The sequence below is a fragment of the Engraulis encrasicolus genome, chromosome 18 (genome assembly GCF_034702125.1).
Source record: "Engraulis encrasicolus isolate BLACKSEA-1 chromosome 18, IST_EnEncr_1.0, whole genome shotgun sequence".
Lineage (NCBI taxonomy): Eukaryota > Metazoa > Chordata > Actinopteri > Clupeiformes > Engraulidae > Engraulis > Engraulis encrasicolus.
Window position 1 is genome coordinate 10,367,435 of NC_085874.1, and position 20,392 is coordinate 10,387,826.

General features: G+C 40.5%; 1 protein-coding gene across 2 annotated transcripts in view; it reads right to left on the reverse strand.

The window, feature by feature from the left end:
• Positions 1–9,593, reverse strand: part of blk (BLK proto-oncogene, Src family tyrosine kinase) — an 18,823-nt gene extending 9,230 nt beyond the window's left edge. Inside the window, exons 1-8 of one of the 2 annotated variants that reach the window (XM_063222982.1) lie at positions 9,336–9,593; positions 6,832–6,923; positions 4,922–5,011; positions 3,982–4,015; positions 3,284–3,377; positions 2,383–2,481; positions 1,632–1,735; positions 1–96 (exon numbers count right to left, since the gene is read on the reverse strand). The exon at positions 1–96 is cut by the window's left edge and continues 54 nt beyond it. In XM_063222982.1, coding sequence (XP_063079052.1) covers positions 1–96; positions 1,632–1,735; positions 2,383–2,481; positions 3,284–3,377; positions 3,982–4,015; positions 4,922–4,999 — 505 coding nt within the window. In that variant the 5' untranslated portion in view covers positions 5,000–5,011; positions 6,832–6,923; positions 9,336–9,593. The remainder of the gene's footprint in view (positions 97–1,631; positions 1,736–2,382; positions 2,482–3,283; positions 3,378–3,981; positions 4,016–4,921; positions 5,012–6,831; positions 6,924–9,335) is intronic. The other variant, XM_063222983.1, reaches the window with a different exon arrangement.
• Positions 9,594–20,392: the final 10,799 nt, after the last annotated feature.

Here is a 20,392-nt window from a genome sequence, read left to right on the forward strand (position 1 = left end):
TGTAGTAGCCGCCGCTGTCCAGGCTCCTGATCTTGTAGTGCTTCACGACGTCCCCGTGATCCAGGGAACAGTCCCGGATAGACAGAGAGAACGCTCCTGGTATTGGACATGAAGCGCACCAATTATTACTTTTGCTATAATGAGGGTGATTATTATTGCCATCATCATTATTACATAACACCACATTCACTGATGCTCAAAGGCACTTCAGTCATGGATGGAGGTTCAGGGAAAGGTAAGGGTTGGATTCGAACCTGCAACCCTCTGACCTTAAGAACACCTCCCTAACCATCGGGGCATGGCACCACCACCATCATCATCATCATCATCATCATCATCATCATCATCATCATCATCATCATCATCGTCATTATTGTTATTAAAATAGCTTTAACACTTAAACAGACAAGAAAATATATGACAGTTTTCCTTTCTATTTCTCAGTTGTTCTTTGCTGTGTTTTTGTTCTTGTAATTACTGCTAAGGCAATCAACTAACATAATCAGTTACCTAATGCTAATATCTATTTCTACATGATAGAAAATGCATCTCTGCTCTGCTCTGCTCTGCTCTCTCTCGCTCTCTCTCCCTCTCTCTCTCTCTCTCTCTCTCTCTCTCTCTCTCTCTCTCTCTCTCTCTCTTCCTATCTTTGTCTGAGCGGATGAATCGACGCCATTGCCACAGCCACAGGTGGCTGCGAAGATTGAAGCTATGATTTCCTAGTTTTGATCTGGCTGCCACAGATGCAGGCACGTGGGCACGCACGCTGGCACGCATAACCGTACGCTCGCACGCACACCGAGAAGCCTTGCACCCACTCAAAGAGAGTGAACATGCGAGCAAGAGAGATGACCAACGCAGATGCAGCCTGCTGTGAGCCTGTTGTGCCATTTCAGACCTACAGTACAACTGGTGGGGTAACCTTAACCTTAACCTTAACCTCTCTGCCTGCAATGCCTTGTGCAGCACAGCCTGCCAGGCAGCGGAAAATGTCAGGCCAGGGTGCATGTGCACAAGTTAAAAAGGTGTGTGATCTGACAGTGGTATACAACACTTCACACAGACAGGCGTGGGGGGTGAGTGTTGGGCAGAGTTTAGGCCATATGTACAGTATATAGTACATTTAGAGACATTCCTGCCTCGATAATAAACTATTTTCTGGTCTGAGCATATAAAAAGATTTGACGTGAATAAATAAAACATAAATAGCTAGAAATGCACTCAGAGAGTGCAAGCCTCTCCTCTGCCAAGAAAGCTGCTTGATTGAACATTTGACTAATAGAATTAGTTAAATGTAATGGAATGTCAAAATTCGCCCTATAGCCTATCGCAATGATGAAGAATCTGTTTAAAAATCTGGATCACCACCGGATTGCCACCAAAATTTTATCACTTGTTTCTTTTGTCATTTTCAACAACTCCATAACATTTTGAGTTATCCCGGCCGACAGACAGAAAAACAAACAAACAGACAAACAAAGAGACAGACAAACCAACGTGACTGAAAATATTCCCTCCTTGGCGGAAGTAAAAATGATAATGCAGAGCACAGGATAATCTGATGTTGTGCTATCGTCGTTACAGATGAAACACAAAAGAATAAAAGATGTGTTTTTCTTTGAAACACTGACCTTTCGTCGTCTCACTTTCGCGGACTAAAAAGGAGCCGACTTTATTCCCCGGCGCTAAGAGAAGACGCTCTGTGTCTCTTCTACTCAAGTCTTTAAAGAACCACCTGAAAAAAAAATCACAAACGAAAAATATGTTTTCTTATAAAGTGCTCTCACACAAAGCACAGCAATAATAAGGGGTCTTTCTCAGAGATTGTGTGGCTATGTAATTATGATAAGTAGTAGTAGTATATAGCATCACACAAACTGTGCATGTTTCTGTGGCAAGCCTTTGTTTGTGTATAATTTTTACAGCAACACTGCTAAATTTGCTTTTACAAATCACTTTCAATTAATCTCATCAAGCTTGTCATCTAAAACTAATTTTTAAAAAAATTAAGCTCTGGAAATCGGTATGTTGCCACATAGAATGTTTAATAATTGTTATTTAATAATGTAATGGATTGTACTTGGGAATGTACACATATGAATTGGGAAGCACTTATTTTTCTTTTCTGTGTGCATAGCAACTCCAATGACACTTCTGAGGTGTTTCAAGCTGCACTTTGCAAGGGACAGTCAAACATAATCAGTTTCTACTGTATACTCATGGACACACATGCATACTCATACAGTGCACGCTCACACATACACATGCATGCATGCATGCATGCACGCACACACGTACACGCACACGCGCACGCGCACACGCACACGCACACGCACCCGCACACACACAGTCGATGCCAGAAGAGGATGTCCCTGTACTCACCTCTCCACCTCCAGTGTGTGAGCTCTGGCCACATATGTGCTTGGGATGTAGCCCTCCTGGCCTGTGACCAGAGACTTGGCTATCCACCACTCGCCTTTCCTGTAGTCGCCACAATGCACAAACATTGGGAATTAGTAGTTACCCCAGTAAGACAGTAATTAACAGTAATTAACTGTCAGAATGGCAATGACCAAGTCGTAAAGGCTCTGTTCAGTGCACTGTCAGCGGTGTAGTGCTATGGCAGTGAAGTTTTTTCAGTGACTATTACAGTGTGGGCAACAGTACTGTATAAGACAGCTGAATACCAGTGATTGTAGGTTGCAACATCTTTTCGACACTGATGCTGAGATTGTTCGGTATTTTGAGTGTGAATCATCATGACAACATGGACAGGGCAGATATACAGAGAAATTTTGGGGGAATATGGAGATCTGTTGATCTCTTTGGACCATGTGACAAGCATTTCAGACAACATACAGTAGTTTTGCTCTGATGTTGACACTAATTGTGAATTACTATTGCCATCAATATAAATGTTTTAACTCGTGACAATTAATTTGTGGATACAAATGGCCATATGAACAGGATAGGACCATGTTGGGGTTACCAGCATGTCTTTGCTGCATTGATGCTCAGACTGATTGAGAAATATTGCATATTGGAAATGGAAATGTTTACATGGAGATGATAATCATACTTCTTTATTGAGCCTGACTGCCTGCACTCTTGTTGTTCAAGCAATGTTGAAAGTTTCTTCGCAGGCCCAAAAAATGCAAAACTCTCTTCAGAAATATGAAGAGCATTGCTCCCTCTCTTGATCATGGACCATATGCTAAATTATTTTAGAGCAACAAAAAGAAATAGAAAATGTGTTTTTTACGCTTTTTTATGCAACACTTACTCTTGTAGCACCTTCAGTCTGTCGCCCTTCTTAAATGGCAGATCGCTGTCATTGGTTGGATTGAAGTCGTACTGCGCCACAACTACATCTGTGTCTGAAGAGACAAAATGGCGGCATTTAAAAAAAATCATATTGTGGCGCACACAGTATGTATTTCACACACACATGTATTTGAAATGACAAAGAACACAACACTTTGTGAAGTTAAGCTTGTCAACTAAATGCTATTTTGAAATAACTTTCTTGAACTTTGAGTTCTTTCAGAGAAGCCAGTCACATGCGAGTACAGTGTTATCCACCTATCTACACACACACACACACACACACACACACACACACACACACACACACACACACACACACACACACACACACACACACACACACACAAACACAAACACACACAGATGCACGCACGCACGCACTCATGCACGCACACGCACACACACACACACACACACACACACACACACACACACACACACACACACACACACACACACACACACACACACACACACACACACACTGTGAATGCTGTCAATGTGAGAACACACAGAGGAGGGGTGAGCGCTGCCGCATGCATGCCTCTGTGACATGGCATGACATGACCTTTCAGTAACATATACACTGAACATTGCACAGCAAATGAGTGTAACTCTGAAGAAAATAAAAAAAAATGTAGTTGCTCAACTCACCTGTGTCAGCACTGTGCTTGTTTGTGCCGACATCCTGTTCAAAAAGTGTTTAGGTACACAGTGTTATTTTTTGTATTCCAGACCTAGACCTTACATACCTGTACATGAGATCATACTGTGCAGAACATTTATATATGTTTATATGTGTAGTTATATATACATATATATATTTGTTTATTTATGAAAGATTTTTCTTAAGACAGTGTATCAAATGTAAACAGTTATCTTTCAAGTGTTTCAACTGTGACAGACGCTGACAATAAAAATAAATACATCTAAAGACAGACCAACAGAACAACGGTAATAAAACTCGAATGTGGAAATGATTTTCAACACAAGTATCAAACGTTGTCAATCAGCCTACAAGGTTGAAAATGTTAATTGGTAGCCTTTACGTTAAAGGATAACTTCTGCCAATTTCAATATGCTGTTGTATTGCTCACACTACCCTTGACTTGTCAGTACCCGGTGGTGCTGCATTTTTTGGCTCAGCCCTTTCCGAGATCTGAGCTATTCTAATGGGGGCAGACTTTGTTCACATTTAAAAAATTCCTCACATAGGCCTACTCCAAATATTATCCCAAAAGGTACAACTACATCTGGAGTCTGCTGATGTTGCATAACCTTTTAGATGTTATTGGGAATAAATCATGATGGTTTTTTTCATGTAAACAAACACCTGCCCCATCACAATGACCAGGATCATGGAAAAGGCAGAAGAAAAAGAAAAAAATCTCAGGTACTGACAAGTCCAGGGTAGTGTGAGCATTACAACTGCATGTCGAAATTGGCAGAAGTTATCCTTTAAGCTCTGACTGAATGAGTTGCTATATTAAGGAAATATGCCGTATTTCATGGTGTATTGATTGCACCCTTTATTAAAAATTCAATAAACTCTGTACTGTATGGAAAAAATGAATACACTGTTTAAGAAACTTACATTTGATCTGTTGTTGGATGTTTCTTTGGGGCCCTTAAGATTTTTCTGATTTTTCTGTCCACTGCATGCACAACCCATCGTCAAAAAGACCTAATGGAAGTCCAAGGGTGTATCCCGTGGTTACATGACGCAATGACACTACTATTAAAAACAAATGTGCGTAAGTGGCTTCTGAAAGCACGATCCATGTGTTTATCTGGGTGTTTCAATGTTCAGTATTCACCATTACTGTGCTACCTTCCTTACAGATAGTCATAAATTGATTTAGCTGATCTAGGACAACACATATTGGTATTCAGATCACACCTTCTCAGGCCAAATGCCACATCATTGTTAACTTGCGATGATGGATAAGCCTGATGTTGAATGAAGAACACAACAATGGGTAACACTTTACTTGAAAAAGTCACATGTCATATGCATGCATGGGCGGAGTGGGAAGAGTATTCCCACCGGGAGAATTTTTCCCTTAGCGGCCCTTTTTACCCCCCCCACCAACACCAAAAAAAAAACAAAAAAAAAACAACGCAAACAAAATGGTTCCCTAACCAAAAAGACAAAAACCACGAAATCTGCAGTCGTAGGTCTACTACATGTGGACATTAGTGTTGTCAAAATATCAACCTGAAGTGGAGAATTGTAGCCTACACTTGATGAAATAGGCCTACACAGCCATCATCACAGTCCAAAGCATTCACCATAGAACATTGCAGGTTAGGCTACATCACGCTACTGTTCCATGAAAATGTGCACTCCACTGTCATTTTGACAGTTTGTAGGCCTATTGAAATATAGTTTAAGGAAGACAGGATGAGCACGGGCACAAAGTTTTGAGTGTGGGGATTTTTAGAGGAGTAGGCTATAGCTTACAAAAAGTCTGTCTACATTGAGCAATAAACCCACCATGCAGCAACCTAGCCAAACCTAGGCTACTTCAAAGCACAACCATAAGTCAACAAAATTAATAACCAAACGGTGTAGGCCTACCTTAAAACGCTGTCTTCGTCGCAGCAAATGTCTTTGTTTCTTGCAATTACATTTTAATCCACAGTTTAGGCTACACACCCAGCACTGCTCACATCAGAATCTTGTGTGGTAATTATTTTGTTCCATTTCTTCAGACATTACATAGGCTACATCCTAAATGTGCCACATATAAATATATGTATGATATAACATTATTTCGACTGTAAGGAGATATACCGCTAGTTCTAACAAACCAATGCCATCAAAACATGTACAACTTGTTTTCCTGCTTAGCTGCAGTTCACTTCCTTACCACTTGGTGGAGTCTGTTCGTAACCCAAGTCAATAACCACAGATCAAGTGAATCTGGAGTGGCAGACTGTAAACTGTAACAGTCATGTGGAAATCGGAAAATAAATCACAACTTACTAATATTTCCATTCCTTGGTAACCAATCTAAATATCACAGGTTCTTGAAATACTGAAAACGAAACTATGTTACTAAGATCTAGTAAACACGTTGCGGCCAAATACTTTGGGGCCGGCTGAGAATATATTACAGCCGCTATGATTTATTTCGCGGCCGCGGCCCACCGGGACAAGTCCCCGATCTCCCGATGGCCACTCCGCGCCTGTATGCATGACATAACAATGTTCTAACAGTGTCATAATGCAGTCATTCACGTGTCCAAAACATTATGTCAATGTCATAAACATTTTAGGACTTTCGGCAAAGACGGCCATAACAATATCAACTTTTCATGACCATAAAATATTAATGACACTGACACCATGTTTATGACTCACTCATGACTGTGGTATGTACTATTATACTATTATGACACTGTTATGTCATCCGTATGATGCCGGCGTCAAGTAAAGTGTAACCAACAATGTTCCTGTACAGTAGGCCTACAGTATGTGTAAATTGGCTTCAATCTTACCTTCCGCTTGTTGCCCTTGGGGATAGTAGGTAAGGAGATCACCTCCCAATGTCACAGTGAGCTTGGCAGCTCCACATAGCTCCTCACCAGTTCTGCGAGAACATATGACTAACTTAGAAAGCGTATGTGTCCTTCAGTAAGATACAGTATACTTGTGTCTGTGTTTGTGTTAGTGTGTGTCTTTACAGATGTGTGTATGCACTTGTTGGGGTTATTTTCCATGACGTTATCTATAAACGCTTGTTTATTTCTTCGAAAAGGGATCTACAACCATCACCTCGACAAGCCCTTTTGTCTTAAAGAGAGACAGCAAAACAAACCACCCTGAGACAAAGAAAGGGGAACCGAATATGCTCTATCACTGCTGATGCACTAGTCTAGGCCATTGCTACAGATTGCTAAAGCCAGGCCATGCTTGAATACACCTCTCTGGTAGCCTATTTGTCCAGCAAGTGTGTGAGAAACTGAGATGATGACTGTTTCTTAACAACTACACAGGAATTCCCAGGTAGGGCCTACACAGTGACTTGCATTGGCACAAAATACCTTTGTCGCCATGGCAGCGTTCCACACACACACACACACACACACACACACACGCACACGCACACGCACACGCACACACACACACACACACGCGCACACACACACGCACACACACACACACACACACACACACACACACACACACACACACACACACACACACACACCCGATACATGATAGCCTCATAATTGTATTAGCCTACATTACATTTGACAGATACTTTCATCCAAAGCGACTTACCATCAAGGACATATAGTTATCGTAACATACAACTACACTTGGGTAGGGTTAGTGTTTTAGTTAGTTGGCTATTCTGTCCTAGTAGCTAATTGAAAAGACTTTACTACCGTAGTAGGTCTACTGCACTACCATGACATTACGCAGACTCTTTAAAGATATGACACTTGGTCATTGGCGTTCTGGTTATCAGCAAATTTATAGCATGACGCTTTGTCTTGGGAGTTGTAGCCTCTTACTGCAGCAGGGGTCGCCGGCGACCCTATTCACTTGTTGAAAATGCTGAACTACATCATAACAACATTGCTATGACATTACAGAGTGCCATAGTGCTGCGCTGTTACTAACCTCAACAAATAGCACATGACAGAGAGTAAAGCACTCATACTATTGAATGTTTAAGTGCTTTTAGAAAATAAGAACGTTCATAATTCAACTTAACCCCTTTGCCAACTAAGTCTTAATCTGTTACTTAAGCGTCTTGGCAGTCGGTAATGTAATAGCAATGTTGTGATGATGTCGTTGAGTCTTAGTAATGAGTGAACGGGTCCGCGGGTGGGCCCATCTGCACAAAGAGGCTACATAAAAACCCTCTAATTGTATTGAAGTACTGGAACATTTGATAAGGGTTATCTATGATTTTACTCAAGTAAAGGAATACACTTCCCAACTCTGGTGCCATTAAATTAATACTGCGCAAGTTGTTTGCCTTCATTTTCAGTCTGACACTGATCACTACGGTAGAACTCTTGTGAAAGTGAGAATATATTAACAAGTCTTTACTTCGATTGTGAGGGTGATGGCTTACTGTAATTAGAAATATTTCCTTTAATTGAGATGGGAAAGGGACAGTTTTTGTTCTCCAAAATCAAGCCTCAACGATGGACCACTCAGCCAAAGACGTTCTAGAAACTCCAATGCAATTTGAGCAATTTTTAAGTATGTGGTGACTCGCATCACCAGCAACATTGAAAATTCTTTCAGGTCATTTTCAGACTTCCGTCAGACTTGTAAAGCTGATTTCCCTCACATAGACTGAGCCCAACAAACAAACATACAAACTCATAAATATATAACTATTTCATTTACCTCAATAAAACAAACAATTGTATTATTATTTAACTGTAGGCTATATTTTCAAGATCTATAGGTAGTGAGATACACCGTGATGTCAAACTCATTTTCTGGTTATAACCAGATTATTAACTGTTCTGAAATGAATCTCCTTCATCCTGATGAAAAAATAGAACATATAAAAAGCCCAGCTCAAACTGAGCTATAAACTAAACCTGATTTTATATTAGGGCCAAAGCATGTACGACCTGAAATGACAAAGTGCCTATCAAGAATACAGAAGAGACAGGGTATAAAAAGCTCTCAAAACTTCATGTGAGTGTGTGTGTGTGTGACAGACAGAGGTGTCACATATGTGACAGTGTCATACATGTTGTATGATATTATACTGTAAATAGAGACACAGATACCCACAGATATCACTGAATTTCACAGAAACACATCTCAAAAATGTCAGCATGATTCCGTCATTCAAAGTTAGACCACAGTGGTCAGACTCTAGTGGGCCTTCAACTCCATCAACAGCTATACAACTACAGCAAACAACAATGTTGCGCATATGAACTGCTTAAATGTCTGTCAACATTGGTTGGTTTTGGAAATATGAAAGCTCAGGGTATACAGTATATTGATATATGGTTCATACCGTAGTCTTTTTGGTCCTCTTCTATGACTTGACTTGAGTAATCCAGTGTTTGAAGTGCCTCTACTTTCCTCTCACAGTAGCTCTCTCTCTCTCTCTCTCTCTCTCTCTCTCTGGCTCTCTTACTTCCTTGATCGTCCTCTTTACTTCTCTCCTTCCTCTTCCCTGTCTATTTCTCTGTGTGTCTCTGTCTTTTTCTGGCTTTGTTGGTTTCTATCTTCACCTACAGTATTACAAAGTCGTCTGCTCTCTCTCTCTCTCTCTGTCCTCTATCCTCTTCCTTTTTTCAATTTCTCCTTTTCATTCCAGTTTCTTGTATTCTCCCACTCTCCACCTCTCTCTCTCTCTCTCTCTCTCTCTCTCTCTCTCTCTCTCTCTCTCTCTCTCTCTCTCTCTCTCTCTCTCTCTCTCTCTCTCTCACACACACACACACACACACACACACACACACACACACACACACACACACACACACACACACACACACACACACACACACACACACACACACACACACACAGTGAGGCAGCGGGTTGGGAGGCAGGCAGGTCCGTGGGGATGGCATTAGAGGGAGCAGCAGATAAATGGACAGCAGTTGTGTGTGTTTATGTACTGTAGTAGTTGTGCCCAGCCCCCCTCTCTTGCCTTACTATGTAGGCTAACAAGCCATTATTACCATGTTACAGGACACACTGCCAAACTCAGGGGAGACTGAGAACTGGGAAATTGCCACCACAACGACAGATCATGTTGAGAATACTTCAGTTTTTCATGGATTGTTTACACACAATGTCTGGGACTAGAATTCTCAAAACTTTACACACAAATCCAAAAATTCTCACACAATGGGAAAACCCCCTCACGTCTCCTGCAAAATGAACATCTTATCTCAAAACAATGTACTCTCTTCTAAATAGGCCCTTTGGTTGTAAAATGACACACACAGCCATTAAGAGGTATTTCTAAGAACCATTTGAACACTATACGTGCATATGGTAAAACACTATATCTGGATCTGGATCCACGCAGCGCTTCCGTTTTTTTCCCCTTTTTTCTGGTAAAACACTATAATCATAATGACCTACGTGACATATTTTGTCTGAGTTGTAAAATATTGAAATATTGTTTTCAGACCAGAGCATTTCTTCGTGAACATTGTGCCAAATCCAGAAAATTGTGTGTAGTGTTTTGAAAAAAGTGTTTTAGAATTGAAATTTGAGTGTAAAGAAGAAATTGTGCTTGTAGTTCAGTTGAATTGGTTGAATTAGTTGGTAAATGGGTAAGATGTTATCAGAATTGTGTCTCAAGTATCATAAAGAGAAAAAAATCTAAGAAAAATTAAACATCCATATGTTCGCAAAAAAAATGCCCAGTCCTTGAAAACAGAATGTCAGTTTTCTAACTGAAAAGCTTACTTGGAGAAAATTAGCATCTTCCTCTCTGTTTTGTTTTGTTGTAGCCCCATAATGCACACTGTTCCACCAGTGGAGCGCTGTAATAGTCATTGAAAAAACGTAACTATCTGCTTCACCACTATGATAGTGCAGGGCCTTCAGTAATACAATACGAATTGGTCATTGCCAGTCTGGTAACAGGTCATTTATAACAGGGACCGTGTCTTACTGGACTAATGTCGCTATCATCTATTTTACCGTGACATAGCCAATGATATGTGTCGTGTGCCTTCCACATCACTGGCTGAGAAGATAATGAAGATTGGTTCCACTTTCTGGTCTGTAAACACTGTTGTAGCTACAGATGGATAACTTCAATATGGTATTTCAGTTTTGGATTACACTACGGCCTCTTTCTACTCTTCTTATTTGTTTAAACGCTTATCTTGGTTTTTACAAATTCTGTATTCTATGCCAATAAATCATTGTCTGTTAATAAACTGTAATGCTTTATTCTTTCTTCCTTTAATCCTCTATGGTCACAGCCTCTCTGATTAACTTCAGAAAAAAATTGCATACATTGGGTTGCATCAGCTGATCGCAAGTTCCACCATAAGCTACGCCCTTTACCAGACATGACTATCTATACACATTGTGGTGTTTGAAATTGTGAGCTCTATACTGTGTTAATTGGGAAGTTAGTTTTGAACATTATCATCAGGGCAAATGATCAATAGGCTTCTGCACGTCTAAGTGATGATGACACCAAGTGCCTATAAAAACCTCTCGTTTCCAAATAAAGTGATTAAGACGCAATAAAGGAAGAACTGTCCAAAAATAACTGATGGTGGTGTAACATTTTTAGGTTTCACACGTTAAGACAGAAATGGGTGTGACATCTCTCCAGGAGTGTTTTAGTGAGAGCTATTTAGCTGGCCCAGCCTGTCAGCTTCCTGTATGGGCCCCTGTGGTTTCAGCGTTAGCTGACTGAACTGATCTGAGATAGGCAGAAAGAGCACAGAGAGAGACCGAGGCAGAGAGAGAGAGAGAGAGAGAGAGAGAGAAAGAGAGAAAGAGAGAGAGAGAGAGAGAGAGAGAGAAAGAGAGAAAGAGAGAGAAAGAGAGAACGAAAGAGAGGGGAGGGATGAAGATGGAAAGAGAGAGAAAGAGAGAAAGAAAGAGAGGGGGAGGGATGAAGATGGGGGAGAGGGAGAAAGAGGTATACAGAAAGCAAAAGTAGAGGATGTGATTGGTTGATTTACAAACTATTATGGACAACTGTGGTTGTTTAGCTGATTGGTTGGTTTATGGAGCGCCCATAGAGGTAGAACATTAGACCAGAGGTGACCCCGCCCCCTTTATCGCTGCAATCCTGGCAGCCATTGGGTTCGTGGTTCATGCTGCATGCCCACTGCGAAACTACAATGGAATTTGTGTCCATGACGCTGTTGATGGGAGTGACATCTGCTCCGCATCCATGTCACATGGCGTCAAGTCATTGGGGGAAGAGATTTTCTTCTGCTCTGCGCAGTTACTTTACGCTGGCTGCGCTGGGCTGCATGGGACCTCCTCCATGTGGTCAGTAATCTGCCCTGGTTAGGACTCATCCACCTGACCTGAATTGTGTTTGCAGTCCACATGTTTGTAAGGCAGTTCACTCACTGTTCCAAAGCAGGTAGCAGTGTATTTTTTGTCTTGGGAAGTCACGTTCAGTGTTGCCAGATGCAAAATGCTAAATTATCGTACCAAAGCCTCAAAATTATCGTTTTTGGGAGGAAATTATCGTACATGACCCATATTGTTGTTGCAAGGCATCTAAATGAACTGAAGGACAACTCTGAAATTACCGTACATCATGTTTTTTTGATCGTACACAGGTCAAAATGAACAAAATTATGATACAAATACGATAATTATTGTACATCTGGCAACACTGGTCGCGTTAAATATTTCTGTCCATGTTACTTACCGAGCATTCAAGACCAAGCAGATCTCATTATGATCAGGCAAATATATGAAGGGTTGCAAATGTCTACTATTTGTAGGTAGACTTGAGTAATGTAAATGAATGGAGACGGCTCAGCTCTATCGAAAATGACATAATAATGTGAACATTTCCATCGACACACTATCCAACTTCAATGCAACGTTTTGGTCATCTGAAGGTCAAGAAGAAAACAATTCACAATTCCAGCCACAATTCCGTCACACACACAGTACAACAGGACTTTGCCTCTAGTATTATAACAAACCATGCCTGATATGCATTATATTTAGACTTCAAGAGCCAATCACAATGGAAGCAGACATAGCGGAGATACTTCATTCATCCAAAAGGAAATTGCTCTTTGAAGTGCTACATGCAAAGTTTATCCCACGCTGAAGATTCCATTAGGCCTATAACATGTATCATAATCAATGCAACTTGCTGAAGTTATATAGGCCTACTAATAGCAATTCTTACAATGTTGCATTACACACACAGCTTCACTTCAATCATTTGAATCCTTCCATGTTAAGGATTCCTATACAACTCCATAAACATGAGGCTACCATAGAAAACATGGGGTTACCACATCAATTACCTAGGTTCTCGAAAGTGTAACTGTTAGCCAGTTAGCTACTTGCGGGGCTTACACTGTGCGGGGCTTACACTGTGCGACTTTTTGCCCGATTTTGCCACTCTCACGACTTTTTGGGAGTAGGGCGGATTTCTTGCTCAATCACAGGTCAATCATGAGTCTCGCATAGTGTAGTGTATATGGGGGGGCTACCGCCATTCCGACATTGACGTTCAATTGTCGAAATGGCGGTATCTTTTTTTCCCATGAAACGTCCCGCCATTCCGACACCCCCCTTGGAGCACGATTTACGCAGATTTCAGCACCACATGCGTGGAGAGCTCCAGACATGCCGCAGGTGTATGCTCGCTCCCCAAAAAGCAACTTGGTCTAGGTATGGCGGTAGGAAAAAGCGAGAACGATTTACCATATTTCAGCACCACAGGCCTGGACTGGGAGAACAAAATGACTCTGGCATTTTTGGCCCAGACCGGCCCATCATAATCAACGGAGCTCATCTGACTACTTATTGACGTATTCAACTATATATTTAAAATGAATCTTAGTTTGGCCAGTGGTTTAGAAATGCAATGGGTGATCATGCTCTGGGCAGCAAAAGCTTGGCCTACTCTTCCTTATCTCTCTTGGAACTTAACCTCATCCTCAACAGCCTGGTTTGACTAGATGAGAAGAGGGAGATAGATCACAATGTAGGCTTTACAGCACTTGCACAAATAGTATAATTAGTATTCAGTGTATATATGGTATCATCAGTAGTAACATTAATATATATGGGCATAGATTATTTTAAATCTAAAGTAATCAATCTGAAATCATTAAATTGATCTGGATTAACCTATTGGCTACATTAAAATGATTGTTTCTTCAAACAGGTGCATTAGGACATGGGGTTAATTTCCTGTTTGCAAAATGCATTTCTCATTGCATAAGGAAGCTACTTAGCTTGAATGATGAAAGAAAATCATCACCACAATGCTTTTAGTGTGTCAAATATGTTCAGAAAGCATTCATTTAAAGTTTTATGAGCAGTGCTGTAAGTGGTAAGCGAGAGAGGGAGAGAGAGACACAGAGACACAGAGAGAGAGTTATTCTGGGTCTTTAGCCTACCTACAGAATATCTAATGTTTTGATTGTGCTCCGAGAAGAGTTACAACTCCAACGAATAAATTCGGTTTGCCAAACCCTTTCCACACGCGAGCTACATGTTCCACATGTTTCCACACAACCGTTACATGTTACCCGACATATGGACATTTTCACTGCGTGGTAAATGTGATTACGCAAAAGATCGCTAAATATTTAGCGAGAGTAGGCACAAGTTTGACAGTCTTCGAAACGTAGGCCTATTTGGCACACGGAATGCTTTAGCTCTAGCCTGATAAACCAGACTAAATGTGGATGTCTAATTTAGTCTGGCTTCGATGCATAATACATCCGAAGATTGTTCATGAGAACAACCTTCCCTCAAAACCCTGCCCACTTTGATTCAAAACACATCTTTGCGTTGTAATTGGTTTGCCAGATTCATGGCATTCTGGCTTCATTGAATCATTATGCGAGGCCAGACCCACCCGTAGACAAAACATTTTGCCGTCCAGCGGGTGGCGCTGGTTCACCAGGCTACTTTGCTCACACACAGGCAAGTGTAACGGAGGCTAACTAGCACAGAGTTGGCGTGGAACGTTGGTAAACCTCACTCCGATAGCTTCATACAGTCTCGTGCCATTGGGCCGAGAGACTAGTCTCCTGGCCCAGCGGTATCGTACTGTGTCTCCCATTGCCGGACCGATGTAGTTGACGAGGATGCAGGTTCGATCCCCGCGGGGGGTGAATAGGTGCAAGATGACCTCCGTCACACAAGAATTTTTAAATAAATAGGTTGGGGGAACAACACAGTTGGTGTTCCATGCAATACTATGTATTTGGCCTAATGTATTAATATAATATTCAGGTCAGTGGTTTGGTGTCTGGAATGTTGTCGGGCTCTTATCAATATGTCAGCGAATCATGGGACCGGATCAGAAAGCACTCAAGGTGGAAATTAATGGCCTATTAAATGTTAATGTTTAATGCTGAAGTGAGAGTTGGGGAGGAGAAGCATGGAGCAGCCTAAAGTTTGAAAAGAACAGACTGTTGACTCATACCTGTCAGGGCTCCACCTGCATCTGCTGTCTCCTAGCGCGCTCCTTCACTTTCCAACATGCAAAGGTTGTTGTCCCTCTCCTGCTGCTGCCTTCAACTGAGGTGATGGAGGAGGCTACAACACCTCATGTGAACATATTATCTTGCGTCTGCTGCAAGTTTTGTTTTCATCCCTTTTTGCCCCAACTTGTCCACACACCACCTTTTTGTTTGGGTCTCTCTCCATCGCTTGAGTCTCAAATTTGCGAGCAGGATATAGGGGTGGGGCCGCAATGAATAGTAAAGTCCGACTCCGATGCACCAATGGGATACCCCTTCCTTCCACCCCCTTCATGTGTGGGCTGATCTCATTGGAGGAGGGCCGAGGGCCGTCAGCATGAAATTGTGGGCCGCCGGTCATTTTTTTCTTTTTTAGTGTTAAAATGAGTTAAATAATAGATTTCCAAAACATTTTTTTAATTGTTATTTTAAATTAAGTTTTTAGCTAATGGTTGCCATATGGCAACTTCATGCAGTCGTGGAATCTTGTGTAAAATCAGGTTTTTCCTTAAAATGAGAATTTCCCCTTCATAAATCTTCAATATATTACTTTCCAAATGTTAAAACTCATTAAATGACATAAATTAAAATATATATTTTTAGTATTTAGTGAAAATATTTTTGGTAAAATAGCAAAATATGGTCTACAAGACGGCCCATAGACATGTACATACATTTACATAAAAGCTTCCGAAAAGGTTGTTTACACTTATTTGCAAACATTTACAATGCATTTTCACATTAACTCATTGGCAGCCAGCCATTTTCATAAAAGAGTAACCCAGAGTGCCAGAGATTTTTCAGTATTTTGGCTGTTTTTTTGGAGTCTCACAGAAAATTGAGTTCTGTGTCTACTCAACACCATACCTATCAAAACACAGATTAGACGCTCATCTCTCATCAGAAAAAAACCGTGTCTCTCTACCCCTTTCCGTTCTTTCATAATCATCTGTTGAAAATAAGTGGAATTCACCAAAATGCTGCTTTCTAGCCAAAAAGCTGAGAAAACGCCATTTGAAGTTGACCTATAATTGCAAGTGTTTTTGCTCATAATGACACCGTCCTAACAACTCCAAACCTATCAGATGCTATTACAGAGTCTCCTGTCATCTGTAGCCAGAACAAAAGATCGTTTGTATGGTCTTTTCAACCTAATAATGTACTGAAATATAACGGGGTGGGCTTGAAAACAAGAGTGTTTTGGTTTGTTGCTGGCGCGCACAATGGATCATGACAGCAGGTGCATGTAACTCATGTGAAATACTAAACTCACAGAAATACTGTCTCATAGTCCCTCTGTTTAGCCTGTAGTCCTCTCCTTGAGGAACAAATCACAGCTGATTTATTTCCTCCTGTAGGCCTACCGTGTGAACTGGGAGGCAGGCAGGCAGCACAACTTAGCTTACTGCTGCTTCTTTGGCAGAACGGACAATTTGCAGATTGATGACTACTACATGTTTCTGCTATAGTGATCTTGTCATATATTGTTCAATGAATTTTCTTTTGATAAAGTACTGATCACATATCCAACATTTCACAAGCCGATTGGAGTGGGGAAGGCTAGCTGGTCTGAGGCTAAGTGCAATGCTTTCTCATGTGAGCTGAATGTATCTGACCAGACACAAAGGCTAGCCTACTGTTCCAAGAATCTGCAACCCCCCTGTCTTTTTGATGATACAGTAAGCTGATCATACTATACAAATCCATAACTGCAACTGTAGAATGAGTAAAAATAGTTGACTTACCAAGGCTCCTTTATTTAGGCTTAGTTGTAAGTTGTTAGCGATTTCGTGCTAGCTAGCTAGCGTAGCAAACAATAGCCAAACATTCCCAACTGAGGTGACCACTAGTCCCGTGCATTTTCCTGTTAGATGATCTTTTGTACGCATCATCCTGATGTTGTGTAGGCTGATCACATTATCCCAAAATGAAACAGTTGCACACAGATCATCTCTGGTTGAACATGGTGTATTTTGGGCAAGCTAGTTACAATGCCTACTAGCTAGATGGCAACAGGGGGGTGTATTTTGGTCATGAGAGGAAGTTTTTTTTTTGTCAGGCTCTGACACTAAAATCAGTAGATTATCATCAGTACACCTGACATCAGTAGACCTGTGTTAAAATCAGAGGGCAAGAAAGTAGACTACTGTCACAGGTGCTTTACTTTCAAAAATGATTTTGCTATGCTACTTTTGAGATTATAATAGTAAAAAGGGATGTTTTTGTCTTGACATTTCCTCTTGATGTGAGCTAATGCCCTGCCCTGACTGTTCCTAAGGACACTTCTGCCACCTACAGGAATAGTTAGAACATGACTAGAGGCGTGAAATTAATACACAACATAGGTCAGACCGTCCTCAAGGCGTGGCTGTAAAAAAACGCAATTATCGGCGAACGACGTCGAAGGCAGGGGGCGTCACTATTCGAAATGACGTCATTCGACGGCTAAGGCAGCCAATGAGTTAAGCATGTCTAAAATTACAAATATAAGTTCAAATGATTAATTTGGCACAAAAATTATAAGAAATATCTGTAAAAATAGCCTCATACTAATCTAATTCTAAGTCATTCCAATGGGGTTGATTGGGGTGAATGGCCAACAATGTTGTTCCATAACTGCATGAAGTTGCCATATGGCAACCATAACATTTGACCATTTTACAAAAAAACCTTTGCATCTAAAGTTGTTTTAATGATGAAAAATAACAGTTTACATATTCCAGATAGTGTTTGTATTTTTTAATAACAATATTTTGGGCTGAAATGAGAGTAATACCTTGGTTTATGGAGGCCTCGAGCGATGACCTCCACACACAAAAGTAAGTGATGAAAAGGGGCTTCCTGTGTTTATTTCTTAATCATGTGACCTGAAAAGTTTTTTTGGTTTCAAAGTAAAAGGCTGTCTTACCACAAATAAGTATAAATAAACAAGTTATAGTGCACCCTCTATTAGAAAAACTGGAAAAAGTTTACGGTTGCCATATGGCAACCCCATGCAGTAGAGGGTTAATAACAATTATTTTAAAAAACGACATCACCGGCCCTCTAGGGACGTCGGCCCATCGGGCATTTGCCCGGTTTGCCAGACTGCCAGTCCAGCCCTGCAGCACCACATGCGTGGAGAGCTCCGGACATGCCGAAGGTGTATGCTTGCTCCCCTGAAAGCAACTTGGTCTCTGTATGGCGATATGAAAAAGTGTCGGAATGGTGGTATATCTGAATGATGATGTTTGTCGGAATGGTGTTATGTCGGAATGGCGGTATGTCGGAATGGCGGTATGTGTGAATGGCGGTATGAAACCGTGGTGAACATTGGTAAAGTGAGACGATTTTTTAAATTTCAGGTTCTCTGCCATTGTAGGCAAATGCCATTACATCACATGTCAAACTTTTATGCTATTTTTTAAATCTAGGGTGTCTTTAACAAAATTAAGCTGAAATTTTGGAAATATTTTCATCACAGAATAAATTATTTTGCTTTAAACAGTTCTGGCCAAGTTCAGAATGAACTTCCTGACCACTGGTAGAGTGGGACATTGCTGCTTTTTACATTTTATTTTATTTATTACACAATTGACATGGATATTAAAGTTTGTTATATGTGCATTTATGTAAAAACTGTTTGTTTGCATACATTTTGTTACCTTTATATGAAGAATGTGTTGCATAAACCTGTTTACATAGAACGCACCCATAAACCTGATCGCCTACAGCAAGCATATTACTACTGAAAAAGAGACTAATACAAGATTTTATTAGTCATTGTCTTATAATAAGCAATTATAAGCAACATTGTATTGAAATATAATACACTATTTGCTGTTTCACCATAAAAAATGTGCCCTGTCCCACTTTACCAATAGCCATTGGTAAAGTGGGACAGTGGAAAATGTGCCCTTAATTCAAATATTTTATTTTAAAAAATAATTAATTTTTAACTAGATGATACTTAGTCACCTTTCATATGAAAACAGTTGTTGAGGCCTAACATTAATATTTAAAGTGCTAGGCCCTTAACATTATTGACCTCAGATTGCTATGTCATTTTCAAAATCATTGTTTTTTTGGTTCAGCCTTTGAATGACATGTTATCACGCCCCCCAGGAAGACATCACAACCACACTTAATATTATATTTTAAACATTATATGCTAGAGAAAATGTATCCAAAAGATTCAATTGGCTACAGTAAAGCAATATGAAGATATTGATGATAAATGTTAACTGTTCCACTTTACCAGTTGTCCCACTTTACCAATGTTCACCCTACATGGGGTAACGACAAGCGATTTCGCATCAGGATCGCGCAATCGTAGGGTGACGGATCGCAAGAAATTCAAAATGGTTTGAAATCCTGGTTGTCCCTCGTGAGTAAATCACACAGTTAAAGCAGTGCTATGACCCGGTTTGACACTACACATGCATTGATAAGGCAGCGAGATTCTCTCTTGAGCGCGTCCTCATCTAAACCTCAGACCCGGGAAACATGTGTGGTTAAATTTTTATTCTTATATGACTCTTATGTAGATTATTATATGTACATGTATATGAAGGAATATAGATGGATATGTATGTGTCTATATATATATATATATATATATATATATATATATATATATATATATATATAGATGTATATATATATATATATATATATTCCAGTTGTGTTAAGTAGGCCTATTTTAATCTGAGCTTTGGGTGAGGCCTGGGGGCCTGTCAGCTGATTTGTGATGGAGCTATCATATTGCCGTACAGCAACACTGTCAGCTACTCCCCCTTGTTTTTTTTTCCAATGCCTGAGGTGGACTTGGAGATAGCCAAACTGTCTAAAAAAAAGTAGAGAATGGTGGACTAAGTAATATCGTGCAACACTATTTAAGCAAAAAAATATTATGACAGGATAC